This window comes from Kryptolebias marmoratus, linkage group LG11 (assembly GCF_001649575.2).
Source record: "Kryptolebias marmoratus isolate JLee-2015 linkage group LG11, ASM164957v2, whole genome shotgun sequence".
NCBI classification, from domain to species: domain Eukaryota; kingdom Metazoa; phylum Chordata; class Actinopteri; order Cyprinodontiformes; family Rivulidae; genus Kryptolebias; species Kryptolebias marmoratus.
Window position 1 is genome coordinate 9,660,033 of NC_051440.1, and position 13,546 is coordinate 9,673,578.

The 13,546-nt window shown below is 38.4% G+C and overlaps 1 protein-coding gene across 1 annotated transcript; it reads right to left on the reverse strand.

Moving 5' to 3' along the window:
- Window positions 1-10,844: 10,844 nt before the first annotated feature.
- Window positions 10,845-13,194, reverse strand: LOC108229983. The gene has a single exon (XM_017405726.3). The coding sequence runs from the start codon at window positions 13,057-13,059 to the stop codon at window positions 12,061-12,063; it is 999 nt and encodes a 332-aa protein (XP_017261215.1). The 5' UTR covers window positions 13,060-13,194; the 3' UTR covers window positions 10,845-12,060.
- Window positions 13,195-13,546: the final 352 nt, after the last annotated feature.

Consider the following 13,546-nt stretch of genomic DNA (forward strand, 5'->3'; position numbering starts at 1 on the left):
AAGACAAATTGTTTATATTCAGTCTACTTTTCCAGGGCTCATTTCACAGAGATAGCTTTGACATCAAATGAAAACAGATACTATTTCCCCCATGGGTTGCTTTGATTTCTTGCCAATAGCCTGCTTTGGTTCCTAAAATTTCTGAGGATTTGGAAAAGTCCCTATAAGTCCAACAACAGCTTTTCTCAAAAGCCAGTGAAAAGAAGTTGGAATGGTAACTGTCCAGACTCTCCGGGCTACAAACAGCTTCCCTGGCATGCTTGTTGTGAGTGCAAACCAGGCATCTTTAATGAGATAGCTGAAAAACACAAACTGGCACTGAGAGTCCTCATAAAACGCACTAATGATTGATGCTTAACGTGAAGCGCAGCCTGCTTTGAGGTAACAGCGCAGACATTCCAGCGGAGTCAGCAGCTGCAACCTGCCTCAAAGGGCAGATATCCAGAAACAACCAGGGAATGAACTGACACACTGAAGCTACAAGCTTCCTAACATTTCAATGCAAGAAAGAAAGTTTTTTTTGTGTGTTTCTTTCTTTGCATATAGAACATTTCCCAAAGAGTTATCGTCTGTAGTTTTTATTACTAAACCCATATTTTTATTTTCAATAAAAATGTAAAGTAAAAAATTACCTAAAGTACAATAAATTTGCAAAATGTCCACAAAAAGCATTTCAACCTTTTACCTAATACCTTTAATAAAATATTTTATTTCTTGCTGTAGTTAAAGAGCAACCCCAAGTGTTTAAAATGTGACATTACATCCACTGTCAACCAGGAAGCAACAACATAAGCGCAACACTCAGTCACTGAGGTCATGATAAATTGTGAATTCAGGTCTAAGGGTAAGTGCTGATATTAGTTTGTCCATAAAAAAAGGCAAAGCTCTTGGATTACTGGTCTATCATAGTCCTACCCTCACCCATTGTCAATATATGAATGATGACCAAACGAACAAGCTCCCAGATACAAGCAGCTGAAAAAAGCTTTATCCATAGGGTGGCTGAGCTCTGCCTGAGAGACCCTAATGGGGTCAGTCATCTGAGGTCAAAGTAGAGCTACTGTTCGTCCACGTCAAAAAGTGTCAGATGAGGTGGTTTGGCACCTGATGAGGATGCCTCCTGGAGGAAACCCCATAGCACACCCATAACTCACTGGGAGGATTGTGTATCCTCTGGCTTGGCAATGACTGGGTATTGTAAACTCAGAGATGAGCTGAAGAGCTTTGCTGGGGAGAGGGATGTATTGGTGTCTGACCTCCACAATCCAACCTCCGGTCAGTGTGGGGAAAAATGGATGGATGAATACATTTGATGCACTGGAGATTTCAGTCATAAGCACTTGTTAGACAGTTGCAATGATAGGATCATTTTCTACAAGTATCTCATTGAATTATGATTGCAGTAATCAAACCATTACAATGCACAAGAGTGGGTCTTCTAAGGAAACATGGTAAAGATTGCTGTTAAATATTAGGATTACCATAATAGGTGACCAGTAGGTGGTGGTAAAGCACTAGAAAGCATGTGCTTACCTCAATAGTTTTGTTTTAACAGACTAATTGAAAGGTATATTTGAGATAAACAATATTGTGTTTTAAACCAAAAATCTCAGATTTCTTTTTTTCTAAATATTGTGCATCAATGCACCAAAACTGCAATACTGTTGATGAGATTTGCTGTACTATTTTCAGATACTTCTCTAAAAACAGTCATGAGCACAAACATCCAGTTCCCAAACTCAGCAGTCTTTGAGGAGAAATTCCCAGTGAAAGCAGTTTTACTGGAAGGATTATGCTTAAGCAAGCTCAATACTTTGTATACCTCACACATGCATGCATCTCCTTCCCAGCTCTGATGTACACACATACACACACACACACACATTCTGTATTGAAACAGTTGGCCTCAAACAGTATCAGTTTCATCTCTTGATGTACCATGACTGCATCAAAATTTTTGAAACCACACAATTTAACAGCTATCTTTCTGCCAACTGGTCTGTTGGCAGTAGGAGCTCTTGGCGCTTTGCCTTACAGAGCATTATAGACAGTTCTGTCAGGCTGGCAGCAGGCACTTTTGAAGAAAATCATGACAGCTTTGACTTTTACTGACTAAGACTGAATGAGGTCACTTTAAGATATTGTATTACATGCCTACAGTGTCCATTTTGTAACAGCTGCATGAGATCTGTGGGGGGGACTGCAGCCTTGATCCGACGCTGACCACCTATTCACTGCAGAGAGCTGGGCGGTATATTGTCAGAAATGGGCATGGTCCAACTAGAGGTGATATAAAGAGTGGGTGGATGGTTGGTCTTAGACCCCTAGAGTCTGCAAGTATGTGCCAAGAGCTTAAATGCACATGTGGTGTGGTGAAAATTGGACTTACATTGTTTGGCTCATAAATGTGAGACACTGGCATCCATCACATGTCAGAACCCACTCACTGTACCATTTCTGCTCAGGTGTTTTAGAGAATATGTTACAGGAATATATATATTTTTAATAAACCATGTTTCAAAGACTTTATTGTGGCTACAGTTGTCCCAAATGGAAAAACCAAAGCTGTAGTTCCCATAGCCGAGGTCATAAAAGCCTGCCTACAGTCATTTAGGAAATGTGCACATTATGACCAGTGGCAGTGTTTTTGTTTTAGAGAATACTTTCCCATTGTAAAACTTTAGGGTGTTCAGCAGCCTGGAAAATGTTGGCCCATGTCAGCATAGTTGGACTGACAGAGGCAAAGGCCAGACACAGCTATAGCTCTTAGCTGTGGCTGCTCTATTGTGTGTGAAAGCAGCAGGCAGGGTTCTCTGTAACAAGAAAGGGTGGGGGGCTAATTATTTCCAACAGCTTAACACTTTGGCCAAGTGAGGTTACAACACACTGTTGTGGCTCTCTGATACATAAACCCTACATAATATCCCTATTGTTTTTGCACATCACCTTTTAAAATAGTCTACAAGAAGGTGGCAGGCCATTTGAGGACAAACTTTTCTTTTAAATCTATTGTACTTTGGGACATTTGATGGTGTGTCTGAATATCCTGCATGGGATCAGCAGAGCAAAGTTAATAAAAAATAGATGTTTGTGGTTACGAGAGAGAAGTTGTGTCAAAGTAGCTGTATAAAAGCTTATGCCCATTTTTTATATCAAATTGCTGGGACTAATTTAAAAAAAGAACATTCAAAATACAGGTTAAAAATTAAACTAGCATTCTTCGAAGTAGTGCATATTGCCCGCCACCATGCATGCCAAAGTTATAAACAAAGATGAATTGTTGTATGAATTGTTAACATTTGGAGTATGTGTTGGGAATGATTTTCAGTTACTAGAATTTAACTAGAATACTAGAATTCTAGCTCAGTGACTGTGAAAGAGGCTGAACTATAGTCATTTATGTCTTTGCAAAGGTTGATTAGCTGCGATAGTCATCTAAAACCAGGTTGAGTCAAAAAGTTAATCAGGTACAGTAAATTAAAAACTTTTGGCCCTTCAGCAAATTTTTGTTGTAGACCCACAGTGGGTTCTTCATCATGCATATTAAAGCATGGCAGAGATGGTTTATCATCATTGTGGCTGAGTATCAGAATCCTGGGTGGTGAATGGAGGAGTGGAGTGGCATAAATGTGGCAATGTATTCATGAGATGGGCCCTGAATACACTGGGGCTTAGATATAAAGAATTTAACATAGGACTAGCCTCATGCCTAGGTTACTGCCCCACCATGCCATCAGCATCATAATAGCACAGAACTGCATCCTGACGTGGTCCAAGAGAGTCTTGCCAAGACAGGGCCCAGGGAGTGTGCAATTAAGGGTAGGATTGTCAAGGCATTGTTCATCTACCCATCTATGTTCTGCCACTTATCCATGTCTGGCTCATGGATGCAACAGGTCCAGAAGGAAAACCCAGACATCCTCTCCCCAGCAACACTCTCCAGCTCCTTCTAGAGGATCCCAAGATGTTCCCAGACCAGAGAGGACACATGATCCCTTTGGCAAGTTCTGGGTCTTGGAGGTCACGGAGGGCATAGTAGTCATCAACCAGTGTGAAGGGTCCTATCAAAGCTAGAGACTGTTTAGAAGTCCTTTATGCAGTGTTTTGCACTGGTCCATAACCTCACATCAGTCACTTTTCTGAAGCTCATCTAGCTCATCATGTTTTCTTTTACTTAAAAGACCTGGACCTCTTCTGTCAAACAAGATGCATTCTTTGAACAAGAGACAGGTGGGAATATCTTAGTTATACAATTGGTTTCACATTTGATCAAGTGCATTTTTTGCAAAGATTAATATTCATTCTATCTTTGCAAATGACACAAGCATGTTTAAACCTCTCACACTGTTCAGCTAGTCATTCTTCTATAGGCCATTAAAAACAAACAAAGTCCCTTGTTTGAAAACATTGCTGTCTGTTGAACATGTCTTCCTGTTTGAATTAGACAGTATGTGTGTGTATTTTTGTATACGTGTTGCAAACAAACTCAAATAATGCAAAAATCTGTCTCTCTCTTCCACACACGTTATAGTCACACCAATTTTTCCAACAAGTCCATTAACTTGGCAAGATGGACCCTCACATCAGTCTGTCTCATGATGGGGCCACTTGAATACAAAGAAAACCACTTTAGTGGAGAAATGCTAAGAAGAAATTATAGGCTTTGAAACTCTCCAGCCTGCACTTGTTATGTTGAAGACTGTCATACTTTACAACAGAGGATTCTTATATCCAAGTGCAATTGTTTGTGTATAAAAAAAGGAACAAAACAGGCTGAACAATCAGGGATTGACGGACAGATGCTAGACAGTCTGGTATGGTATCTAAAGAATTTTCCCTCGCTGTCTCCGCAAAATGGTTTGTAAGTATACAGTTATTTCTTTCCTCAAAGCCGTATGCAAATCACCTACAATTGGATCATATGAAAAGCCACAAAATGCAGCACTGATCCAGCAGTTTTGTTTTTAGACAATAGAAAATGTGTCCTCCTAAGAACAGAAAAGCCATCAAACCTATAATTTCAGCAACTGATGTGCTGTAAGTCGATTAAATTCATGTCTGGATGAAAGTTTAAACTGGAGTTGTGTAAACAGACATGGATTAAACAAAATGACTTGTGGAATATGGATCGAGGGCCCCATGAAACAACCGTTCTTGCACATTGTGTGGAGGCAGCATGTTTTTGGTGATTACCGGGCTGACTTTAAAAGGTTTTGGCGAAGAGGGAGGAAAGGTTTTCACTTATTTTACCTGAAATGACCCATTCTTCAATGCATTTATGCTGCTTTTTTTTTTTTTGAAACAATCAAAAAATCAGTATCTTGATTTGAATTATTGCTCTTCACAAAGGTGAAGGATGATAATGTTTGTGTGTATGTGTGTGTTTGCGCGGGTTTGTCATATCTGCAAAACATCTGGCTGGACAGATTTAATGAAACTTTTAGAGAGTAATCATTGGATGTACATCTACAACTGATTAATTTTTCAAGTCAACCCAATTCAAAATGGCCACAAAGGCTAATCAACATGAGTCAACACAAAAATGGCCAGGACTCAGTCAGTTTTACAAATGTTGAAACAAACTTTAGCGTCAAGACTGTGATTTTTTTCATTCCTCAACATAAGATAATCTTAGTTTAAAACTGGCATTAAAGATGAGGGCAATTTAGATTTCTTCAAAGAATGCTAAGATTGTAAATTCAATTCTTCTAAATCTTTAAGGCTTTTCTCATGTCACTGTAGCAGCAGAATTAATTTGGTTTAGCACTCCATCTGGTGCCGCAGCTCAGCGGCATGTTCTGCCCAGCTGCTTATGACACATTTATTGGCACAAAGTGACACATCGATGGCCACTTCAACCAAACTGTCTATCAGTTACCATACGGATAAAACTCGCCTCAAATTAATTGGCCAATGTTAGACTTGTAATTATATGCGTTCCTAATAAGACGGTCCAGTTTCAGAAGTAATCTTTGACAACTCATTTTCTAGACCTTAAACGAGGGCTTTAAAGTAGTTTCTTGTCCAACAAAACACTTATTGTTTTTGCTGTCATTATTGCTGCATAAGCACAATAGTGTAAGTGATTTGTTCAGATATGTTCTAATAAATGGTTCGCCATGATTACCAGTTTATTCTCAGCTATTCTTTTTACCTCTTGGTTTCCATAACAGCAATAAACAACCTGCACAAACAACATAAAATACCATTATTTCAGCGAGCATATCTATTTTTGTCATAAAACACTTTTCACAACAAATTTCTCAATATGAGGTCTCTGAGAACATGCTTGAGGAAGCCAAGGCCACACAGAGAGCTCGTTGGACTGTTATGTTGATGCTTTGCTTGATAGGCACGCCATAGTCAAAGCAAAACCTTGTGTTGCTAGAACCCTGCTGTATTTTTACTCCTCTCTCATCTTGAACTATTGTTGTGTGGTCCTTTGCTAACAAGCTGTTATCCACTCTTGAATCCACACACATAAAAAAAGTTAAGGGGATCCTTTTCTGTGAGAAGAGATACGCCTATGAACCAAAAACAGAGACTTCAAACTATCAAAATTATCTCTTCTGTATACTTATCAATAGGTATATAAGTCTTAGGATGTGACAGACTCATCTTAAATCTGTAGTTCAGATCTTTGATGTGGATTTCTGTGGAAATATTGTTAACAATTAATATCTTACCTGTTGAACGTAGTTTATTAAACAACTTCTTTTTCAAAAAAATAGGTAATGTTGTAATGTTGTGTTCCATTTACCTCGGAAATAGAAACTCAGATCTGGGAATGCCGTCAGGCCAACTTTACCATTTTCCAATTACAATTACAATTGTTAATGGTTGCGCTTAGTGACCAGGCTAAATGCTATTAGCAATACAAGCTAATAACAATAAATTTCTCTGCGCTCTGGGCATTCAAACATTGTAGCAACATGTTCACCAATAATGATTGAAAAGAGCTGTGTGTGACTGGAATAATAATTCACTCTGACAAAAGTGCAGGTAAAAAGTTTATTACTGCAGGAACCGCAACTTTTCATGCTGAATCAGTCATGTTGGATTTTGAGGTTGAGACTGGTCAGCAATCTTTGACATTTTGTGTCAGAAGTCCAGCCGTGGTGGGTATTCTAGCTGATTTTTCTGACTTGGAAGGGGGGAAATTTGTATTTTTGTATGCAAATGAAATCCAGGATTATTTCTGAACAGACTGTCAAACTAACAAGTATACTGAAAGAGACCAAGACTAAAAGAGACAACTGCTGTCTTAAAACAACACAAAACTTACTGATTTCATAGTGGTCCATAAAAAAAGTTCTTTATTATTCTTTATATCAGTGTCAAGTTCACATTACACGGTTATTTTTGCAGAAAAAAGTGATGCGGTTTGCTATATATTCTGACTGAACATAATATGCATTATAACCTCCAGGGAGTTAAATTTTCTTTTTTTGTAAGGTTGTAATTTGTTCGCACAGACACCACATATCCAGGAATGTTGCAAAAAATGTTTGATCTTTGCATGAACACTGAGCAAGATGATTATTAGAGTAGATGGTGGAATTTTTCTCCCATCTGATAAATATCAAATTCAAGACCATGGGTGGGTAATTTGTCCAATAGTAGCACTTTTATTATAGAGTTCAGGCTGTGGTGGAAATGATAGGTCTTCTTTATAGCAGTTGGACTGGAGTTTACCTTCCCTTGTCTTCAGCTGATTACCCTGGATTGTTGGTTTAGACTCGTTCACAGAACTAGATCTTCATCAGGAATTTGTAACTATACCCATGCTACACAATTACACTTTGAAAAGCAATTAAAATGGCAATAAAATATTTAAGAATCCAACAAAGTTTTCTTTTTTTTCTCTTCAGAATGTAATAATGAGTTCTGTACCACAGGTTGTATAATCTAATTTCAGATTTGCTCAAAAGGTTGTAACTGGTCACATTTGCTGACAATAATTTAAGATTTTAATAAAAATAATAATTTTCCTCTCACTCTATGCTAATGAAATCAAATATAAAAGCAGTGGTTTGTACACGATTAAGATTTAGGTAGCAATTCTTGAAAAATAATACATTACCCACCTCCTTGCATGCCAAACTTTAAAATTAAGACATTACACAATCAGCTAGCACTCAGAATATGTATTTTAAAAGTAGTTTCTTTTCCAACAACAAGGGGATGACTATCAGCTTCTACCACAGCAAATAGCAGCTCAATATCTGTAAAACTGACTGAGTTGTACCCATTTTTGTGTTTGCTAAGGTCAGTTACTTGTGGCGGCCAATTTTAATCAGGCTGAATCCAAACGGAAACTACGGTCTTGTCGTCACAAAAATGCATGTTGGGTTAATTGATAACATTTAATTGTAACTAGGTGTGAAGGAAAGTGTGGTTGATTTTCTGTCTTGTTTGTCTCTACGTGTCCCTGTGATGGACTTGTGACCTGTCCGGGGTGTACTCCACTTCTGGCACAGTGACTGCTGGAGATAGGCACCAGCTGCCCTGCAACCCTGCACCAAAAAGCGGACAAAGAGGGTGGATGGGTACGACAAGGTCTCTGCAACTTACATATATACAACTGTATAACTGCTGAGTGAATTTGTTGTCAGATAAAAAAGGGCAACTTTCCCATCCAATATTAAATCTTGTAAGGGCCAAACTGTTGTTGGCGCCAGACATCTAATTTGTTTTGTGATTTACTACAGCTTAATAAAATTTAAAATTAGAGCGATGCAATTCTGCAACAAATTCCTCAAACTGTGTTGCAGACGCCCACAGTCTGCACGAAAACTATCACCATATTGCACTGTGTGAAAAAAAAGTGTGGTGTACAGATGGAGTGGGAAAATATTAACAAGAGTGGTGCGAGCAGTGTGAATTTCATGCTAAATGACACTTTAAACAAAGTTAGTAAATGAAGTGTGTTGTGGTTTGTGTTTAGGAGCATCCCAACATGATACATTCGGAATTACTTTTAAAATTAGTTTCTGTAAACAGCACGTCACTCAAAGTCATTATGTCACTGAACTTCAAGAATAATTGACCAGCTTGCTTTTCCAATAAATTAAAGGCTGATTAGAAGCTAATTCAGAGTACTGTAGGTTTTCCGTTTCAGAAAAAGGCTGAAGTCAAAGAATGCCAAGTCTGCTCAAGAATGCTAATAGGTCATAATGATCTGTTTTTGGACAAATCTGATGAAAAAGGCCACTGTGTCGGCTGACCTCTGATGTTCTGATTTGTACTTCCCCCCCAGACTTGGCAGGCCCAGACAATAAGAGAACGAATGATCTGACACAAGTAAAAATACTTTCCATGGGTAATTGACCTCTGATTCCTGGACACGCACGCTCCAACATCAAACACACATATCCTCTAGGCTCTGAAAGCCACTGATTAAACACATTTAAACACATTTCTGAAGTATTTCCCTTCTATTTCCTGCGTAGGTCTGGCAGTGGGATTTGAGATGTGTTTAATTATATTGTAAAAAAACCAGAAATGTCCTGTATGTTTGTGTGCACTTTCTGTGAGGATACAGTGTCTTAAAAAAGTATTCATACCCCTTGACCTTATCTATATTTTGTCACGTTACAACCACAAACCTCAAATTATTTTACTGGTATTTATGTGATCGACCAACAAAAGGTTGTACATAATTGTGAAGTGGAAGTAAAATGATTCATCTTTAAAAAAAGTGTGGCGTGCATTTGTATTCAGCCTCCTTTACTCTGATATTCCTAACTAAAATTCAGTGCAACTGTCTTCAGAAATCACCTAATTAGGAAATAAAGTAAACTTTGTGTAATTTAACCTACCAAGATATGACCGTCCACCTAAACTGACAGGCTGGGCAAGGAAAATCTTAAACCGAGAAGCACTCAAGAAGGCCACGGTAGTTCTGGAGGAGCTGCAGAGATCCAGAGCTCAGGTGGGAGAATCTGTCCACAGGACAACTGGTCGTGCACTTCACAAATCTAACCTTCATGGAAAAAAAGCTGTTCTTGAAAGAAAACATTAAAAAGTCCTGTTTGCAGTTTGCCACAAGCCATGTAGGGACACAGCCAACATGTAAAGAAAGTGCTTTGCGAGAGCAAAACGGAACTTTTTGGACTTGATGTAAAAGACTATGGAAAACTAACAGTGGACAGAGTTGATGTGAAGCTGGATAGATCAAAATACCGAGGAAACCTGCAAGGAAACCTGTTAGGAGCTGCAAAAGACTTGAGTCCTGTGGCAAAGGTCCACCTTCCAGCAGGGCAATGACACAAAACATTCAGCCAGAGCAACAATAAACTGATTTACAGTTTCAGGGCAGGATGGTGATTTGATTCTCTGTGTCTTTCTTTATCTCATTGCCTCATGTGATTTTTAGGAAGAGAATTGATACTTTTTTTTTTTAAGAAACACTGAGACTGAGATGAAGAACAAAAAAAGATCACTGTTCCAGAAGCAGATTCCAGTTTTATTCCCAAATGCCTGATGGCTGGACTGACAAAATTTCAACCATGTGAAGTGAGCGAGGATCTGACAAAAGATGACATTGGTTTGTCAGTTCTGGGTGATGACGCTCAGGGAGGATCCCATTATGTGGCTGTCACACAGCATTAGGGCGAGGCAGTAAACACTTTCATGTGTGGATTACCTTTTACCCTTTGGAGATAATACATATTTGTGTTAGCTAATCCATTTCTCTACAGATTTTTTTTTCTTTTAATAACTTCTTGCAAGCAAGCAAATTTTAGGCAGAAGAATGCTGACATGTGAGATGCTGGAATGAAGCCATGTGTTTGAGACAGAAAAGCTGTTCAATGTACTTTTGGAGACATTTACAAGATTAGTTTTAACAACTTTGCTTATTGTTTTATTTACATTGTGTGAAAACAACATTGTATTACAGAACACGCAAATACTAACTTGAGGGATTATTGTAGCATACGTCATTGGAAAATCAATATATATGACTAGCTTGCAAAAACAGAAGTGGTCAGATGTGTTTGCGAATCCAGTCATGTAGTCATCCTCAGTTTTGTGATATTTTTGGTAGTCTTTTGTTTTTTTAGACACTGTAGTTATGATGTCAAATCACTGTGTTCATGAACAAAGAATTAAAAGCGAATTCTAAAAACAGTCTAAATGTTCCTGCTCATCCAGTACTGATATAAACCCATCACTGTCCTCAGACTATTAATTCCAGATTTACTGTCGCAATTACCCATTATTCTGAAGCTAACTTTAGTCCACAACAGATGCAGAATTCATCCGTGTTTTAAAAACAATAATAGTTTATGTTTCTGAGATATATCTCTGCCTTGGAACCAGTGATCTTATGGCTGAATATTCCTTCATGAGATAAACTGCCAGCTAAAAGCGGCCCTATTTTTACTCATTATATCAGTGTTTTGACATTAATATCATACGTTGCTCACAAGTAATGATGATGTGAGTAACTTTACAAAGATGACCACGGCGCCCACTGCTTGGTTGTCAGTTTTATTGGCTCATGCACATGATTTTAATAAGGATGAATATCTGGCTAACGGCTCTGTATTTGTTTAACAATCATATTATTAGTAATTTACTATTATGTGTTCACGAAGATTGTTTGTTAAAGAATCCAACATGAAAAAAGGAGTTTTAGAGTCACAGCAGAACTCCTCAAATAGTACAAAGAAATCTAACTTTCCTCAGTTTACATGTCTTGTCATACAGTTAGCTGAATAAATCCTTCAACTAAACTACAGTGTTCACTCTTTAGCACTAAATATCACAGTACAAAAAATATTTCTGTGTTGCTAAAGTACATTGAGCATGAAGAAAAGCATTTAATAAAATGATAATATAAAAAAATTAAAAAGATGTGGGAAAAATGACAGACTACAACAGTTCACCGCTACTTATACAGTTCATTTTGTATGGCAAGGTGTCCCTCGTTTTTGTACTAAAAAAGTTTTTTTTCCTTTTTCTTCATATGTGGTTTTCATAAATTCCTCTTGCATTTTGTCACACTGAGAACTTATTACTTCCTCTTTTGCGTTCCTGTTGAGGAATTCAAACTCAGATGTTTAGAGTTTGGGCATTCTTTGTCCTTGGCTTCGGCACTGGCGATGATCGCTGTCCTTCAGCAGCTGTGGGAAGCTGCAGAGGCCTGTTTTCAGTCTGAGCATCAGGCTGGGTGTGATTCTTGTAGCAGGCTCTCGGTGAAGGCTTGGGACTTGAGGGGTGAGAGTTTTGTATGTTCTGCATGGTCTCATACTCTGGGTTGACGAACTCAGCCTCTTGCTTCTTTATAGAATGCATCTTTAATTCCCCTTTGTCTCTGAAGTTCATTTGTGTTTTGTTGCATCTGAGGCAGCAGCATAATGCCACTACACTGACGAGTAAAAGAAAGATCAGACCCGCTCCTCCTACCTTCACTGCCATGACAGTCTGTGGTTTAAAACAAAGCAAATGTGCTTTACATGTTGGGCGAACAGTCTCGCTGCTTTCCACACTGACTTTGTTTGCCACACTACAAGAAAAGTTTCTCTCCTCTTTCAGCTGGCTCAGAGAAATGCTCAGAGTTTGTCTTGTTTCACTCAGTAAAGTCTTGTTATTTAATGTCCATGAGAAAACCAAACCCTGATGTTTGGCTACGTGGCACTTAAGGTTAACAGCATTGTAATCACAGACATAACTCAGTTGAGGCATTGATGCTTTGTCCATCACACAAAGATGACCCGTCCAACTTTTGGCCAAAGTAACATTAGAATGCAAGATGCTTACTTCATAAATCCCTGTGCTTGAAAACTTAATGTTCTTCAGCAAAATGGATCCTGTTGCAGTGATGTCGTCTGGTTTTCCAGTGGACACTTTACCCTTTTGTCTGTTGAAAATTATTGTTTTGTTATGAGTCCATCTCAATGAATGAGTCTTATCCAGCCCTTTAAAGTCAAAAGGCAAAGTCGTACTTTCCCCAACAGCAGCATAGATTGTACATGTGTCGCTGTTCCCTGCTGAGAGATCGCTGAGTCCCAAGAGAAGAATGAGACCAAAAGTGGCAATGAAGCAAGCCATGATATGCAGAGGTCCAAGATGTCCTTATTAAAATGGCACAGTTACTACAAAGTCCTTTTAGCTGTGAAGACAGGATGATTTTCAAGCAGATAAAGTCCTCTTAGATTCGCAGCCTAGTATACAAATGTCACATGAAGCATTCATTTCCACATTTATAAAGGGAGACTTTTGAGCAACATGGAAACTATTACTCAAGAGTCTGCTTTCATTTCTCAAAAGTCAACTAAATGCATCAGCAAAGTCATATGAGAGCTGACTGTTTCTGCTTTTGGTACATGACATACATGCAATTTTACCAAGTGTGACATTGTCTCACGAGTCACTGAAAACACAAGACAACTGAAGATAAGTCTGTTCAACTATGTTTTTATCAGCTATATGCCACAAATAAAAAATGCTTTTCAATTTTTGCAACATACAACTTTCACTGTCTCCTAACAACAGCAAAAAAGAGATTTTTATTTCTGAGCTCATTTACGCACAAGCA

Excerpts from the sequence above, each read along its gene's own strand:
- LOC108229983 (XM_017405726.3), bottom strand. The coding sequence starts at position 13,059 with ATGGCTTGCTTCATTGCCACTTTTGGTCTCATTCTTCTCTTGGGACTC.